We start from the raw sequence: 19,169 nt of genomic DNA, 5'->3' as shown, positions 1-19,169 counted from the left end.
AACTTTCTGAGGACCTGGAAACAGTCATTCCTATCATACCCTGCCTACGGACAGAGTTAATTTGGTGGGCAAAAGCATGCAACCACAACAAGGGACTGCCCTTTATTCAATCCCACGCCACCCAGACCCTAATCACAGGCTCATCAGACTCTGCCTGGGGAGCACACATGGATGGCAAATGCATTCAGCGCCACTGGAGCCCAAGTCAAATTCATCTGTACATCAACCAAAAAGAGATGCTAGCTGTGCAGAGCACCCTGACAGCTTTAAGATCCCTACTCTTTCCAGGACAACTACTAATAAAAACAGACAGCACCACAGTTATGTGGTACATCAACAAGCAGGGGGGAACCCATTCCTACCCACCCTGCAGGTTAGCCATGGACTTATGGAATGCAGCCTTGGACATGCAAGTCCATCTGCAAGCTCAATTCCTGCCAGGCAAACAAAATTCACTGGCAGATGACTTAAGCAGAAACCTCATAGACCCACACGAGTGGCAGTTAGAGCCCAGCATCTTCAGCCTTCTGATTCAGAAATGGAGGACCCCAGAGGTGGACCTCTTTACCTCCCCCTACAAACACCAGCTCAGCAAATTCTGCACCAGGAACCCTCACAGCAAGGCCTGGAAAGTGGATGTCCTATCTTTTCAGTGGGTAAATCTCTCAATTTATGCATTCCCACCTCTGCCCCTTCTCGCAAGAGTATTACTCAAAATAAGACAGGACAGACCGAGGACAATTCTGATTGCCCCGGACTGGCCACACCAGCACTGGTACCCACTCCTGCGCAGCCTGACATCGGTGCCACCATGGCACCTACACCAGAAACCTACCCTGCTCTCTCAGCAGGAGGGGCAGATTTTGCATCCGCAACTGCAAACCCTAAATCTTGCAGCCTGGCTTATCCCTTGAATCCTACCCCAGCATCTCTAAGCAAGCAGGTGTTGGATGTCATTCTTGAAGCCAGAAGACCCAGTACAAGGAAATCCTCCGACCCTGGAAATTACCGGCCCATTAGCTTGACAAGCCTTATCTGCAAAGCCATGGAGAGGATCATAATGGACCTCATAAATAAAGACATAGGGAATTTGCAGACTTTGGATCCAACCCAGTTTGGCTTTGTCAAAGGCAGATCATGCCTTTTAAACTTGGTTGACTTTTTCGAAACAGTCACCAAAGCCATTGATGAGGGAAAGGCAGTCCATACAGCCTACCTCGATCTGGCGAAGGCCGATACAATACCCCACTGGGTATCATTGAAAAACTCATCAGCTTAAATGTTAACCCATACATCACAAGATGGGTTGCAAACTGGCTGAGTGACAGAACCCACAGGGTCAGAGTTGCTGGTGCCATGTCAGACTCAAAGCCTGTCACAAGTGGTGTCCCACAGGGCTCAGTCCTGGCCCACTCTTGTTTGGCATCTACTTTTCCAAGTACAAGCAAACACAGGAGGGTTATGGCTGACAAAGTTTGCAGATGACTGCAAACTGGGCGCCATAGTAGAAAACACATCTGACACAGATATCCTTCAGAAGGGTCTCACAGAAATGGATAACTTGTGCCAGAGCCACGGCCTAAAGTTAAATGCAAAAAAATGCATAGTCATACCCTTCGGGAAAAACAAGGTTACCCCTAGCTACCAAATAGGTGGCAATCCACTGAGCACAGAAGAAGTTATCAGGGACCTGGGGACCCAGGTTGATAGTAGTCTGTCATTCGACACCCATGTAGCTAAAGTAGTTAGGAAGACCTTCTACATTGCCCACCTTATCATGAAGGGATTCTCATCTAGATCAAGGGAGGTCATAGTCCTCCCTTTACTCATCACTCATCAGACCAATGATTGAGTACAATGCCCCATTCGGAATGTATCTGACCCGACACTTGCAGCAGCTGGAGAGGCCACAAAGTTCCTCACCAAAAGGATAAAGGGTCTCAAAAATCTGCCCTATGCTGCCCGACTGAAAGAACTCCAGCTCTATTCAGTCGCTTACCGCTTGCTCAGAGGTGACCTTTGCCTAACATACAAGGCCATGTCAAACCTAGATTTGATGAATATGCTTCACCTCAAAAAATCTAGATCCATCAGAGCCACAAGGGCGGGAGACTTAAACCTCGACACGGCTATTAATAGGACGTGCTGGAGGATAGATTCATCACCCAAAGACTCCTATGCTGTGGAACAAAATCCCGGTATATGTGAGGCAGAGCACCTCGCTGGCCTTGTTCAAGAGAAATCTTGACCAATGGATGGGAGATCGCAGATATACCCCAGGGATTACCTCAGTGTCACTGCTCGACAGAGGCACAGCAAAATAATGGGTATAGTTCCCCCATACTAAAGGGGTGGCGTAAGCCACAAAACGATGGGCTAGGCTTGTAAATGCCCTCGGGCAGATAGCCAAGTATGAACCTATGAACCTATGAAACCTATGTGGATAAGTGGAAAAGGTACTGCTCCTGGAGTCTATCTAAAGGAGAGGACACAGCTCTGCCCTCCCTGCCTTTAATCCTGGATTACTTAGCAGATCTACTCCACAAAGGCCTGTCCTTCTCTTCCATTAAGATTCATGCCTCAGCCATTTCGGCTCATTACAACACTGAGCCACCTCTCTTCTCGCACCCTCTTATCAAACAGTTCCTGAGAAGGGCAACAACTTAAAGCCACCAAGGAGAGCACCCACCCCCTGCTTGGGACCTTAACTTTGTACTGGAAAAGCTGGCACTTCCACCCTTTGAGCCTGCTGCGTCAGCAGACTTAAAATTCCTCTCTTGGAAAACAGCATTGCTTCTGGCCTTCACTTCAGCTAGAAGAGTGTCTGAACCACAAGCACTTATGGCCATGGAACCCTTCATTATTTTCCATGCTGACAGGGTCTTCCTCAGGACAAAAAACATTCCTTTATGCCTAAAGTGGTGTCCAGTGTGGTTCTCAACCAATCCATACGTTTGCCAACTTTTTTCCCCAATCCTCAAAATAAAGGGGAAAGGATCCTGCACTCCTTGGACATGCACAGACAGCTCAGATTTTACTTGGATAGGACTAAGCCCTTCAGAAAATCAGACCAGTTAATAGTCAGTTTTGCAACAGGGGCAGAGGGCAAGGCCATTTCAAAGCAAACTATCTCTAAATGGATAGCACATTGCATCCATTTCTGCTACAAGCACCATAGGAAACCAACTCCTCAGGGGGTCAGAACGCATTCCACTAGGGCAACACCTAACTCTGCAGCATTTCTCAGGGGAGTCCCTACCAGGGACATCCTGGCAGCTGCTACCTGGATTTCAGTACACACTTTCACCAAGCACTACAATTTGCCTATCTTCTCCAAATCCAGGGCAGGTTTTGCAACAGCAGTCCTGCAGAGCATTCTAGCCAGCCCTAATTCTTCTTGACTGTCTCCACCCTTCTTCAGCTTTGGGAATCTACCCAAGTGTGATGACTGTAACAGTGAAACACAAAGAACATAGTACACTCGTGTACACTTAGCATAAATTTGATGTTCGAGTGTATTCACTGTTGCAGTCCTGGTTTCCCTCCCTCCAACCCCTTGGTTTTTCCCTCTCTCTCTATATATATATATATATATATATATATATATATATATATATATATATATATATATACCTTTTATCCCCCCCCTTTCAGGGGTATTGGTATTTGCTTTTCACTGGTGGTGTTTTCCTCCACCATAGCTTAGCTCCCTATTGGGGGGCTCCTGACATTTGCAAGAAAAACTGATGTAATGGCATCGGCTACCTGTTTTTATACCCCTGACAACCTGACGTCAGTCCTGGAGCGACAGCAATCGACACAGAAATAATAAGTCTCTGGTATTTGTGCCGACTGAGGACTAACCTGCAGGCAGATAACCCAAGTGTGACGACTGCAGCAGTGAATACACTCGAACATCTACATTTATGGCAAGTGTACACAGCTGTACTTTTTCTGACCTGCTGAAAAAAAAAACACGTGTGTCTTAAGCAGTAGATTCATTTTAAACAATGAAGCCCAAAACGTACTGTCACAATGGGGAGCTTTATAGTATGGCAACCTGTGATAGTTATACATACTAATTCTGAGATTACTTTACTACAGAGTAAGGGGTGAACTCAATAAACTGTACTCTTTTGACTGTTACTGCTTGCTGTTATGCTATGCAGAATAAATAAAGGAAGTCGAGCTCCACAGTTAAGATAAGCGTTTAGACAAGTTCATAAAAAGTAAACACTGAGAGTCTTGCCTAACCACCCCACATACACAAAAATGTAATAACCTTATTGTTTCCCAGTGATCAGGGACTGAAAGCTTTGACAGGAACTGAATACTGTTAATTGTGTTCACCAGAGAGAACGAAAACAGGGCTGCATAAAGTAAGTTGAAACCAAGAATAGGGATGATGATGATGTGGTAAGTGGGTGTTGACAACTGGCAGGTATCAGGACAAGTTTCTTTAGGTTAGAATTTTAGACTCTGGGATTGCCCCTTTAAGACACAGACCCATGTACATTAGTAGAAAAGAAAACAAACATTAACATTTTTCATATTCATGCATATGATACATTGCATACATGTTTTCTTTCTTTTTAACAATCATTCACTCCAACATTACATAAATTGCTCAATTTCTGCCTTCCTTTAAACCTCACTTCTCTTCCTGAAAATTAATCTGCTGGCAGACCTCCAGACTGGTTTACCGACATGATGCACTGGAATTAATCCAGGTGCAACTGACAGTTGGCAAGACACCCATCCAAGTTATAGCCAACTACAGACCCCCCTCCATGTCTCAGGACACCCACACCTCCTACCTGGACCTACTTGACTCCATCAAGGTACCCCCAGCACCCTGATCCTTGGTGACTTCAACTACCCCACCATAGACTGGATGAACTTTTCCAGAACTAATGCACTCACCCAATGATTCCTTGACTTCATCAGTTCTAATGCACTAGATCACTTGGTGTCATCCCCCACAAGGGGAGATAACATACTGGACTTGGTTCTCACCAACATGGATGACTGCTGCATCACTCCCATAGTATGTTCTTCCCTGGTGAGATCAGATCATCAGTCTGTCTCATTTGAAGTGTCTATCCCACCCAACCCCTCCCCAGTTGTAACCAGGCTAAAAAACTTCTCAAAAGCTGACTACAACCTCTTAAGGGAGGCTATCAGCAGCTTCACACCCCCCCCTCAGATGATGCAGACAACTATGCTGAACAGTACACTAGTGCAGTATATAAGCACCTGTACAACTGCATGGACTCAGCCATACCCAACAAACTAAAATCTGCTCCTCAAGGAAACACAAACTGTCTGGTGGACATCCTCTTTACAACAAAAGGAAGAACCTGTTGTCCAAGGGTAAAAAGGAACAAATTCAAATAGGAAAAACTAACTCCTCTGCCTCAACAAGCAAATTAGGTCACTAGTGAAAACTTCCCAAGCCAATTATGAGTTGAAACTAGCCTCCAAAACAAAGGGAAACCATAAGTCCTTCTTCAGTTGCATTAAGAACCTCCATGGCAAAGCCCAAGTGTGTTCTGAACTAGTACTTGATGCCACTTGCACTGATCCTACTGACTTAACCAACCTGCTAGCTGATAGGTTTAGTGCAAACTTCACCCCCTTATTGCCCCCAAAGGCCCAGTCGACATCCCTGATACTTGTCCCACACCTCACATCTCCATAGATCAAGTGTTAAAGGCCCTACACAAGGCAAAGAATACGGCTTCCATGAGACCTGATAGTATCGCAGGGTGTATTCTGCACTATCTCTAGCAAGAACTAGTTTTGCCATTGAGCACCCTATTCAACCACAGCCTAATTACAGGCTTCATTCCAGCAGAGTGGAGAACTGCCATTGTCATACCCTTGCACAAAGGTGGTGCCACTACTGACCCGGGAAACTATCGCTCCATCAGCTTCACATGTCTGATCTGTAAAGTCATGGAACGTATTATTATGGATCTCATAAACAAGGACATGGACAATTATGGATCTCATAAACAAGGACATAGACAATCTCCAAGCACTCAAACCCACCCAGTTCGGATTTGTCAGAGCAGATCTTGCCTTTTGAACCTAGTTGACTTCTTTGGGACTGTCACCAAGGCCCTGGATAAGGGAAAGTCAGTACATACAGCTTAACTTGACCTGTCCAAGCCCTTTGACGCAATCCCTCACTCAGGCATCATCGAAAAGCTAACACAACTTGTTGTTAATCCCTATCTAGTCAGATGGGTGGCCAACTGACTCACTGACAGGACCCACAGGGTCAAAATAGGCACCCACCACCTCTGACAGGAGACCTGTCACTAGTGGTGTTCGCCAAGGATCTCTCCTGGGACCCCTACTGTTTGGCTTATACTTCTCAGAGGTCCAAGCAAAGACAAAGGGCCTGTAGCTGAACAAATATGCAGATGACTGTAACTTGGGTGCTGTCATTGACTTCCCAGTTGATGATAACTTACTGCAAGAGGGTCTCACAGCTACAAATAACTGGTGCCAAAGTCATGGCCTTAAGTTAAATGCAAAAAAATGTATTATCGTACCATTCAGCAAAAACACGGCCCCCTACTGATTACCACATCAACGCCAACCCCCTAAGCACACAACCTGTGGTGAGAGACTTGGCTACTCAGGTTGGCAACAATCTCACATTCGACCATCATGTGGCGGCAGTGGTCAGAACAGCCTTTTAGTTGGTTCATCTCATAAGTAAAGGGATTGCATCCAGAAAAAAGGAGGTTATTACCTCTCTGTACTCCTCCCTTATTAGACCTGTAATTGAGTATAACACCCCGTTTGGTATGTACCTGTCCAAACACCTGCACCAACTGGAAGGTCAACAGAAATACCTCTTAAAGAGAATCCATGGCCTCCAATACCTATCCTATGCGGACAGGCTTTAATCACGATCACTCTACTTGGTATCATACAGATTGCTCAGAGGTGATCTATGTCTTGCCTACAAGGCAATATCGGACCCTGCCCTACTAGAGATGCTCCATATCCGTAAGTCTAACTCCCCTTGCATTACCCGCTTGTTAGGCCTAAATCTAATATGTGACATCAACAAAACCTGCTGCAGAGACAGGTTTGCCTCCCAGACTCTGCCCCGTCTCTGGAATAGACTTCCCATACATGTCAAACAGAGTATCTCACTGACCCTCTTCAAGCACAACCTTGATGAGTGGATGGGAAACCATAAATTTGTCCCATGGGTTCCACCTTTGTTCCTCATGACAGGAGTAATAGGTGCTCACTGAGGTTTCTTTTTTGTGGATAAACTCATGGCTAGGCTTGTAAGGGCCCCAGGGCCATTAGCCTAGTAACTTCCTATGATCCTATGTATTGTTTCCACAAGTTTGATTTACTTCTATGTTTCTCCTTCCATTTTCTAAAGATCCCACCTCCATTTTTTTATTTTTTCACAATATTCAGCACTTCAGTTACAGTTGGTTTAGATTTTGATTTCCACTTTTTAGTAATTGTTTTTTGGCAGCCAATAGCATTAAACTTAACAGGAATTTAGTATGCATTGGCAATCAAGATCTTGTATACCAGTTCAAAAAAAAAAAAATCAGTTCCTTAGATAAAATAGTTTGTTTCAACATTTGGAACAGACTGTTCTATAAGGAATTTGCAAAATCTGCCAGCTCATTTGTACTACTTGAGATTCTTCACAGTGGTTACTCAAGACAAAAGATCTTCAGAGTTCTTTACAACAGATAGGTACTCAATGTATCATTTTATTTGCAAGAAGGCATTCTGCAGTGGGTGTTTATTACCCTCTTCTGCTACATCCCCCTGTGCTTAGATGGCCTTTCCATCCAGAATCAGTGCATGGCTTTTCCTGTAAGTGGATCAGGAATATAATTTTATATTCTTATGTTTGTGTGTTTTTCACATTGTGTTTATGAAGTTCAAGGAAGTTGAAAAGGGACTTACAGGGACTGATAATGTGTTCGTAGCCCACTGCGTGATGTAATAACATGCAGGAAGCATGCTCGCTACCAAGTCTAGGAACGAGAGTGCTTTTTAGAGCTGTGATAGTCTAAAAGTCTGAAGTGGACATCTCAGCAGTTATGCCCTGTGGAAGACTTTCCTGAATTAACTGATAAGGTACATGTACTTTTTGTATTTCATAAGGAAATTCTTGTGGTACGTTTATGGATTCTTCTCACACCTTCCTTCTGTTAGTATTTACCGAGTGTTTTTCAAGGCCTTGTTTGTAAACTAGTGTGTGCATATGTGTGCGTCTTCAACTAGTGCAATGATGAGCAAGAAAAATGAACTGGATAGGGTATAAAGGACTGCTCTTTTATGTCACTGAAGTACATGACAACAGCTAAGGACTTCTAGGGCCTCTCAGTCCACCTGTTAACATACTTAGTTGTTAAGCTGTCTTTGCAAATTTATATCTGCCATTTTTTCTGTCCCTTCATTATATTGCTTTATGCCCATCCCATATCATCTTTAATTCCTGCGCCATTATTAGCTCTACCATGTTGTGACGGCTCCATTTGACACACTAAAGTAAATATTATCACCTCACGTCATTTTTGAGTCGTTTCTTTCAGTTTTCAAGTTGTTCTTGCATATTCTTTACAATTATTCATCTGAAAACAACTGCCCTCTAAACACAAATGTTAAATTTCCACTCATTTTCTATGTATTACATGAGTTATGGTTGTATTCTAATCACCCTACTGGCACATGTTACGTCAGTTTTGTATTTGTTAGCTGCTTTTCAGCTACGTTCGTAAGTAACATTTTTATTTAGCACTTCACATAGACAGTAGACCCATTTGTTTTCATCAAACTAACGTTTAAATATAGTATTAGTGGCTTCTATGGAGTTGCATCTCACTGGCATGATGAAAAAGTTATATCAGCAGTGTTGCAGACATTATGATATCATCATTATGATACATGTAATGAGAGCAGGTGTGATTTTATTGTGAGCAGTTGATGCAGTAAACCCAGTTCGTGGCTCATGTCGTTAGGCTGATTTTAAGCTGTTGTTCTGGTTGACACTTGTACAGCAGGGACATTACTGGAGGTGGAGGACAGAGTGCAAAATGCAACCAGTAAGTGCTAGCTTTGTAGGTTTCCGAGTAAACATGGGATTTGATGAGAGAAAAAAATCTGAAGAGCTGTTTTTGATTCAAGAAATGACATTTTCTTTTTATTGCTATATTTCTTTAAAATGTAAATAATAGGAGCATTGTCTTTATAGTTGCCAGTAATTTCTTTTTTGCTTCTCCCCATTCCTGTGAGCTTTCCAGATGACACCTCTGCCTTTACCCATGTGATCCATGTGTTCTAATGAAACTTGAGCCAGGTATTTTTGGACTAAGCAAGAGCCCTATGGCCCATTCTTTTCTTTCCAGAAATCTCTGCCAGTCTTCCATTCCCTGGCAAGAATTGTTTGGCAGGGAGCATGCCAGTTTGCTGGTCCCAGGCAGCCTACACTCTCCCCTTGGAAGTACCCCTTCTGCAGCTCTTCAAAGCCCACAGAGTGTGCCCCATGAGGGCGAGTGTGTTACTTATACCAGTTTCCCCTTGGCTGCATAGTGCGAATACACTAGTGGCAGCATGGTTGTGGCCAGCTTAGAATTCCACTAAGAGCTCCTGCTAGTTGTCATCTGTATTGTGAAACAGAACCACTTCCCCCCCTAGAGTGAGTAAGCCAGAAGCATCTGCCATCTCTTATCTTCCTTAGCCAGCTCCTTCAGGCACCTAAGCTACTAACTGAACTCAAGTCACCTGTGGCAGAGTTGGGGCTTTTTTCCCTGTGTACCATGATTTACCAGCAGTTTTTTGTTTTTGGTTGTTTTATCATTGTTCATTTGATCTTAACCACTGTTTGTAAACTAAACTCACATATTCACCACTTACCTTTTGTCATGGTCTGAAGCAGGACATTAAGTATTCTATATTTTATTGCTTTTGTCCACCAAAGGAGATTAGTTTTTTTTTTTTTATTGTTTACTGCGGTGGTGGTGCTGCGGTAGCGTTGTTGCCTCATAGCAAGACATTGTCCCGTTCGATTCTCAGCTAGAGCGTCTTCTGTGTGGAGGCACACGTGAATGGGGCGTGCCTTCGTTGAAGGTTGTGCGTCAGGGCTGGTAACCCAATACATAAAAATCCACTACCAATCATTAGCGGACCGGAGTTCCGCTGTGGCGACCCCTAACCGGGAAAAGCCAAAAGACGCAAACAAAGTGGTTTTGAAATTTATGTAAATAAAAAGTCTTGCTTTGTAGTTGGTAGTATAACTGATTCTTCTTTCACTCTCATTTGGTACTGCAACTATTTTGATTCCTATTTGTTGTGATTCTACACTTTAAGACAATTTATGACACCAATATGACACTTGCATTGCATATTTTGTAGATTCCTGAAGTGGATGATTTGGAAGATATCAGTTCTGTTTCATCCAATAAAGAGACTCCTAGTACTGCTGAACTTGACCTAAAGGGTGAGAAGGAGAACACTGAGGATGTGCTGCAGAACGTTAATGAAACTTCAGTGCCTACTGAACAGAATGAAGAAGCAGAAATCGGAGCAAAAAGGTATATGAATGCTCATTTGATGAGAGTAGAACAATTTGGTGTGATTTGTGGTTGTAGTAAAAAAATGAATTTGCAATTCATACTTCTGCTGTACTTTTAACATTCCTTACAAAAAAGGTAAAGGCAGCATGCTCAGCTGACCTTTTTGTCTTAGTAAGCCCTGTCACTGCCATCCTGAGAGGTTGAATAAGATGTTGCCTCCTTCATATACATGTATATATGGCACGTATATGTGAGATATATATATATATATATATATATATATATATATATATATATTTTTTTTTTTTTTTAATTTTGTTGAAGATTGCATTAAAACAAATGTTTAAGCACAAAAAAATGTTTCACATTACCTTCCCCGGCCAGATTCCTTATTATCTTTTGATATCCGTACTTAGTTGGTTTAAGGCTTCCTACAAAATTAAGCAGTACATAAAACTGATAGCTCAATTAGCCCAGAAAAAATGATTTTTTGCAGTGCCCGTGTATATGTCAACGTCTAAGAAGTGCATCTTTTTTGTCTGACTGCTAGCCAGAGCTCAGTGTGTAGATTCCTTCTTCAGGGACCAAGTGGGCATTTATCATCACAATGACTTTTAACAGACTTTACTGCCTGCCTTGTTACAGCCAAAAGGACACCCCCTCAATGCACCTCTTTCCCACAGTTTTCTGTTTCTGAGGTCATTGTCCCACCTTCTTCACTTGAAAAAACCCGGAAAACCTTTTTTAGGTCCATGCCAAACATCAAATTGAACTTCTGTGCTTTACAAAAACCCCTCTCATTTCACAGTCGTTCAAGAAATTTTCCCCTCCCTTTAAACCCCACAATTTGCCCACCTAAAAGGCTTTTTTTTTCTCCTATCCGGTCGATTACTTTTTTTGGAATTTTTATGTAGCTTCGCAATTTTTTTAGAAGGGGAATTTTTTTAAACCCCACTCTGATTCCTCTTTTCCCCTTCTTCAGTACCTAGAGCACTTTTAGTGTGTATTCAGCCCAAAAATTTTTAGGAATTAATTCAGGTTAAAATTGAAAACTTTAACACATATGCCAAAACGGTTTGCCTTTAAAAGGATTTTTCCCGGAGAGGGAATTGTCCGGGCCCGGTTTAGGGTGTTATTCGACGCCGGAAACCCACAGTCCCAAAACTTCTTCTTCGGGTGCTCCTTCTGTCGCTGGCTCAATTGGTTCCTTGGGTTTTCTTCCTGCTGAATTTTTTTCCCGGTCAGCCGTAGTTCTTGGGTTAACCAGCTCTAGGTTTTTTCTTTAACTTTCTTTAATGGGTTTTAAAAGAGGTTTTTCTCCTGGCAAAAGACAAGTTGGGGATAGCATTTTAGCTTGTTTTAAAATTCCAAAAAAGGGTGCCCATTTCATGTGCAAATAATTTGTCAACCAAAAATTTCCAAAAGTTCTTTAGGTTGGGTCACAGGGGAGGTGGAATTGTTTCCTTTACTAGGGGTTTTCTCAAAATTTTTAAAATCATTGAACCCCAAATGTTGGAAAAAATTTGGTTTTGAATTCCTTCACCGAAACCAAAAGTAAAACCCCCCAAAACAATGTTAAGAAATTTGGCAACAAATTAAATCAAGTCCTAAATTCAAGTACCAACCCCTAATTTAATCAGGTTTGGATTGATTGGAAAAGTTAACCTCATTTTAAAAAGCTAAGTTTCCTGTGACCAATATTTTTAAAAGTATTTATGCCTTGTAATGGGATTGTTTTAAGGACTTCCTATTTTCCCCCCCGATTTTTTGGGGGTTTTTTGGAAAATTTGGGGGTGTTGGATTCCCTTTAACCCGCATCTTGCCCCCTGCATGGGCTCCTGATTTCCTTTATTGGTTTTGGATCTTCTTTAGCAATTGATCTTGGTTCGTTTCCTAGAAATTATATGCTTTGGCCCAAGGTTTTTGAGCCTTTGGCCAAACTAAATTTGGCCCCCAAAGGGGGATGTTTTATGACCACTGCAATTGAGTGCCCAGCAACCGTAAGGGCCACTGTTTTTTTCATTTCTTCAAGGGGTTTGGAAACCCAATAACTTTTTATCCAAGCCTTTCCCTGTTGCACTTGGAAAGGGAAAGGGATACTTCAAATGCAAGGCGTTTCAAGAAATGGTATGTATTAAAAGTTGGGGTTTACACTTTCCCGGGCAAATGAGGCTTGCAAAAAGGAACAAGGGACAAGTAATCTTACTTTGGGGCCCTTTCGCAATTTTTGGGAACTGGTGTTTTTGAGATTAGGACAAATCTGAAAGGAAACAATTTTAGACCAACCCCATTTTTTGGGAATTGCCAAAAAAGTTCCCCCTTTTAAAAAAGCTAAATACAGAGGTAAAGGCCCAACACCAATTTTTCCCTAGAATGCAGGGTGCAAACACTAGGAAATTAGTGGATATCCATTCACCATGGTTCCCTTTCTTGGGTGCCAAAAGGTTAATTTGGGATTGCTTTTTGGTATTGGAAGGTCAAAAAAGGTTTTTCAGGGTTAAGAAAACTACCATCAAAATCTTAGGGAAACCTGCTTTTGTGTTTCCCTTTGAACCCTTTTTATAAATTTAAAAATACAATCCCAATGGGAGTTTTTAACCGGTAAAAAAACTTTGTTTACTTTTTATTTTAATTCAAAACTTCATAGGTCCAAAAGTCCCAAGCACCCTTTCCTGCTTCAATGAAAATATAGAATAAAAATAAATAAAATTTTTTTACACACCAATCCGAATTTGGAATCCTTATTTTTTTAAAGGATTTTAATTAAAAATAAAGGGAAAGGGCTTCTTCCTTTTTGCCCATAACCTTTTAATATTAAATTTTTATTAAAAAACACCTTCCCCCAAAAACCTGGATTTTAACATTTTTATAGTACTTAAAATTAAATCAATTAAACCTATTTAATTTGGTAATCTTTAACTTTGTAAAATTCAAATCAATTGTTTTTAACTTTTAAAAATTTAAACCCTTTTTTTCATACCTTAAAATTTAATTCCATTAATAGAAATCCCTTGGAAATATTACTCCCATATCATAATGGAATTTTGGCGTAAACCTTTCCCGGTTTTTTTCACTTTTATTTTTAATCTGGTAATTTTCTCAACTTTTTTAAAAAACCCCCTTTTTAATGATACTTTAAAAATTTTTTCCCCTTTTCCCCCAAAAAAATTTTTTCCAAAAGCTTCTTGAAATTAGGCTTACCCTAATAGTTAATTGGATCTAAAATCCTTTGTTATGAATGGAACTTACCTTTTAGCTTTATTCCAAAATCTTGAAACTCAATAATTCCCCAAATTACCCAGTTTTGTTTAATGCCAAACTTGCCAATCCAAACAGCAAATTTTATTGAATTTTGCCCTTTCTCAGGTTTAATCCTTATTTACCTGGCCTTTTATTAAATTTGGGCCCTTTGGGTCCTTTGGATTTTAAGTACCATTTTATTTCCCCTTACCTTTAAAATTTTCCCAAAATTTTTTGTTTTTTTACTGCCTTAAAAAAAAAGTGGGCCTTTTTTTCATTGAACTATTTTTGGGTTTGTTTTGGTTTTGTTTTTGGGTGTTTTGTCATCAGGGAAACCCTAAATCTGGGTTGGGTTAAAAAAAAAATCAACCCCAACAATTCAGTCATTGTCTAGGAATCAATTTGAATTCAGTTTTTATCAGCAACCCAAAAAAGCTTTTTAAAAGGCTTAATTATTCAAAAGGGTTATGGGCCTAGGACAGAAACATCCCCACTTTCCCTTCTTTCAGAAGGGGGAAAAAATAAAAAGAATGAGGTTTTGACTGTTTCTTTCCTAAACCTTATTTAAAAAAAATCTCCTTCCAATTTTTTTCCCAAAAAATTTCACCTACTCCTTTTTTAATTATTTTCCCCATTTTTACCCCACAAGCTAAAACCCAGGAACCAAAATTTCCTCAATTCCAAACCAAAACCCTTTGGATTTTTTGTCCTTTCCCGGAAAAATTTACATTATTTTCACCCCAAAAAGCTTGTAAACCATATAGGTTGGTCATCCTTGTGGAAGGGTTCTTTAGTTTCCGTTTTTTGGAAACCTTTCCTTCCCTTGGAAATTTATTCCCCAACCCTTCCTTAACTTTAACCCCTTAGCTTTTTCCCGTTCCCCAAAATTTAACACCCCGACCATTAACAATCAACCCCATATATTCTTTTCGGTTCCGGAAACCCTGTTCACACTCCAATTATTTCCAATGATGGGGTTCACCCCAAATTAAACCATCCCAAAGGGTCTCCAGTTCCCAGTTGCCATTCCTGCACTCAAAAAGAATATTCTGGTGCCACAAAACTTGCCTAAAATTTCTTCAAGGCAAAGTTTCTTTTTATCAAGTTAGGGATATTTGGCTCCAATCAGGGTTTTTAACATTCTTTTTAAGGGCCCCCCACTCTTTGGGTTTTTAATCTGAACATTTCCCTTTGGCAATCCCTTTTCCCCCCTTTAAAAATTTTAAGGATCCTTGTTTCTCCTTCCTCAAAATTTCCCCTAATTACTTGGATTTTCTTTCAGTCTATTTTATTCTCAAATGAATTTTTGGGTTTTGGGAAAAATTTTTGGGGACCATTACCTTCCGAAAAATTAATCTGGCTTTTCGAAACAAAACAAAGACCGGCCAAATTAGAAATTCCCCTTTTTCCAAAATGTTTTGCACCTAACCATTTCAACTCATCTTTTAAAAGGTGAAACTACCCACTTTTTGGATACATAAAAAATTTGTTTTTAAATTAAAAAGTATAATTTTCCCCATGGCAAAACTAGTTAAAAAACTAAAAAAAGAACAAAATGAAAAAAAATTTCATAAGAGCCTTAAAATTCCCAAATTTTTCATCTTTCCAAATAGAGTTAGATTAAAATTTTCAGATTTGGTCCTACAGTTTAACATTACTGATTGGAACTGGTCTGTAGGGGACGAGCATCCTTTGGCTCGATGGTCCTCAGGGATATTCTTCCAATAGACCTCCCAAGATTCAGGTAGCTGGGAACCTGTCCTGCTGTCAAGGATTATGTGAAAATTGACAACATCAGATAAAGAAGTAATGTCTTACCATAACGTTCCATCTGTGTTGTCAATCTTCACATATCCTTCACATACCCACTGCCCTTCCCTTGTCCTCAGATTTCTTGGTGGATCGGATCCCTTTTTGGCATTGGACTTCATTACAAGATTCAGTTAAGGTCTCTGTTCCTTTGTTACTTGTCTGTCACTGTTTTATGCAAACTCGATCTAAGGTAATTTGGCAAGGAGCATTATGGGTAGAGCTTAGTCCAAGAGTTTTTGGAAGGCGCGAGTTGGAATAATGGCTGAGTTGGTTCTAAGGTTCGGAACAGAATCCACTGTTAAGGATATGTGAAGGTCATCAACACAGATGGAATGATATGGTAAGACATAACTTTTTTTTTTTTTAAGTTAAGATTAACCAATGTAATTCTGCATGGTAGAGCCTGTATTCCTAATTATCTCCGTTCCCCTCACAAATGTGAAAAACAACTTGCATGTTTTTAGTAGACATTAACTTTTAGCCATAAAGGATCACTGTTGCCAAAAACTGAAAAAAATGTATATATGTTTTATCTTTTCATGAGATTTTACTTGATCCAAGCTTGACTGCAGCAGAGTAAGTAGTCATTCTTAATTTAATTTTTGTGTAACCTTTAGGCAGCCTTGTGTGTTATATATGATATAATCAATACATAATTTAATCCCCTGCAACAGCCCAAGATCATAACAGTATATTAACTTTAAATTGCTTCTTTCTGGCCTTTTTAATCAAACACGTACACGCAGGTTTGTGTATAAACAGATAGATAAGGTAACAACATGAGTTTTGGGTTTTTTTCGGCTTTTCCCGGTTAGGGGTCACTACAGCGGAACTCTGGTCCGCTAATGATTGGCAGTCGATTTTTATGGTGCCGAGGTGCCAGCCCGATGCCCAACCTTCAACGAAGGCACGCCCATTCACGCATGTTTTTCGAGGTAACAACATGAGTACACATACATTAATAGAAAAGAAAACAAGCCATTACAAACCTCCTTTTCTGTTTTGTGTTTTTACAATTGCCATTTACACCATTACATAAATTACTCAAGTCCTACCTTCCCTGAAATTTCACGTATCCTCCCGAACATTATTCTGCATATATTCTACCCACCACAAATTCCATTTATTTCTATGTAGTTTGCTCCTTCCCTTTTCTAAAGACCCTTCCTCCATTTACTTTATCTCCTTTACAACATTCAGTACTTGAGTTGTCAGTTTATTTTCTGATTTTCATTTTCTAATTGCTTTTCTGGCAGCCTGTACCAATAAACTTAGTAAGGCCTTACTACGCCTAGGCAGTTCAGTTTCTATATCCCAGCTCAAAAGAGTCATTTCCTTAGTTAAAATAGATTCCTCCTCCAACACTTCAAAGTACCCTGAAGGGAATTTTTAAATTCTGCCATGTCATTACATTCCAAAAACATGTTCCTAGGTACCTTTCTCTTTCCCAGCATATGCTGTCTACCTGAAAAAATTCTCTAAAGTCTTTTTGGGCTATATCTGTGCAAACATTTCCATATGAAAATCCTAAACCTAGACTTTATTGCATTCAAATGTCTTTTCCACTGTTGCTTTGTATATTACCTTTCCATTTTCACTTCCCAATCTTTTCTAACTTCTTCTGATAGATTTTTATAGTTGTCATGCATTGTTTTATATGTTTTACTAAATATCCTTTTTTAACACATCTAAAATCTCAGCCAGAACTTATCTTAAAACTCCCGTATCCCTTTCTCTTTGCTTGTAGTCTGTTATCAATCCGTGGTACTTTCTCACCTTTTTGATCTTTTACAGGGTAAAACCTTGATACATTACAACCAAGGAAAAAGTACTTTCTTGCATTAGAACCAGTAAGAAATACAGGAGTCACCAATGAGACTCACTTACCATACATTTAATGTACCTCTGATGGCATACTACATAGAACTACCTTACAAAATAGCATATAATTTACACCCAGAATCATTTGTACTGATATTAATAAGAATCAAAACTGTTTTACTTTGTTGTGTCTTCAGTCCTTCGTTTGCTTCTAAACATCAATGACGTAAAGTGTGGAGGTTATGCTTTATGGATTTCCCATCAGTGTAACACAAACACAGAACCTCCAGTATTTTTCATCCACTTCTTGCAGAACCCTAGTTTACATGTTGAAACTACATCTAGTGGGATTGATGCTGTGCAGTTCTACTTATCCACGTTGCTGCTGGTTTTCTTGTTGATCATCTTGATATTCTAACACTAGTATCTGGTTTGAGTCTTATGTACACCCGATTCTTTTTTTAACTCCTGTGCTTTTTTCAGTTTAAGCATTTCGTTAGAAACAGTGGAAAAAGATTTCACTGGCAAAGTCTCTCTGTGGGCATTCATATTGTCAGAAGACTGAGAAGCAGAGTCCCTTTCTGCTTGTTGGCTAAATGTTTTTATTTCCACCATAGCCTGTTCTGCATCCAATATGTCCTCAAATCTCCAGAAGAAAATATTCTGAAGACAGCTGGATATCACAACTTGTTTCATACCTGCATCTCAATTTCCCGATTGCCTGGATATAATTGCTTCCTTTCTACCTGGTGTATAGTGAATAATCATTTAACACAAGCACTCTGATGCCTCCATTTTAATACTTTCCTTTTCTGCCACAGTTTTGCCAGGAGCAGCTTTTCTGCTGGTATGAGTGTATCTTTACTAATCTAGATATTGGCTGTATTATGATGACCAGATTTGGAATACATATACAGTGTGGCCTCTCAACTAAGAAATCTTGCTTTGAAATAACGACCAGTTGCTTATTTATAATTTCATAAAGTGACTAGTCTGTTCCTTCCAGTTTGTCTGGTATAGCAATAAATCTCATGTTTTCTCTGCATGCTGTCACCTAACAACTTTTTTAAAACAGCTTTTCTTGAGCCGTTTTTTGTTCAGATGGTCTTTCCTTTATTTCGGTCTCTTTTTTTCTGCAGTTTTGTCACCTCATCTGAATAGCTACTTAGCTTCTATGTACCATGGTTTTATCACTTTTATCCAAGAAAGAGCTAAAAGGAACATGATTCATTGTCATTTATTGCTAGTTCTTCCTGAGGCCTTGGGTCATGACTGCTTTCATGAATGCCCATAAAGATATTTGACTAATGAAAAGATCAGTCTGGGGACTGGCAATCTGCCTTCATCCTATACCCAGCCATATAGTTATTTCTGCTGAAATAATTCTGAATTTGAATGTGAGTTTATTTTATTTTAGTTTAGTTAATCCTGCATTTGAGCATCTGCCCTTAGTTGATTTATTTATTTAGGTTTGTTTACAAGGGTGGTGCACTGACTTAATCACTTTCACTCACACAGCTGTACTTTCTACAGAGACTGGAACTGTATGTGGACCTTGATGTTAAGTCAGGAAGAAAGGGCAAATGAGCTGTCATTCACGTACTCCATCTTTGTCCCCTTTCCTTTTCCCAGTGTCTGAAATAAGGAGGGAGCAAGTCTTCCATTTCCAGATCTCTGTTTGATGAGGTCCTGATAAGTATTAGAAAACTGACCTGTTTGCCT

General features: G+C 40.2%; 1 protein-coding gene across 2 annotated transcripts in view; it reads left to right on the top strand.

Annotated features, from left to right (window-relative positions):
- The window catches only part of DNAJC21 (DnaJ heat shock protein family (Hsp40) member C21), a 718,487-nt gene that overhangs the window by 668,329 nt on the left and 30,989 nt on the right, over positions 1-19,169 (top strand). For both annotated transcript variants that reach the window (XM_044070174.1, XM_044070166.1), the window contains exon 10: positions 10,414-10,592. In XM_044070174.1, coding sequence (XP_043926109.1) covers positions 10,414-10,592 — 179 coding nt within the window. The remainder of the gene's footprint in view (positions 1-10,413; positions 10,593-19,169) is intronic.

The sequence above is a fragment of the Protopterus annectens genome, chromosome 1.part0 (genome assembly GCF_019279795.1).
Source record: "Protopterus annectens isolate FY-2018-M chromosome 1.part0, PAN1.0, whole genome shotgun sequence".
In the NCBI taxonomy this organism is placed as follows: domain Eukaryota; kingdom Metazoa; phylum Chordata; order Ceratodontiformes; family Protopteridae; genus Protopterus; species Protopterus annectens.
This window is presented reverse-complemented; position numbering and strand designations above follow the sequence as displayed.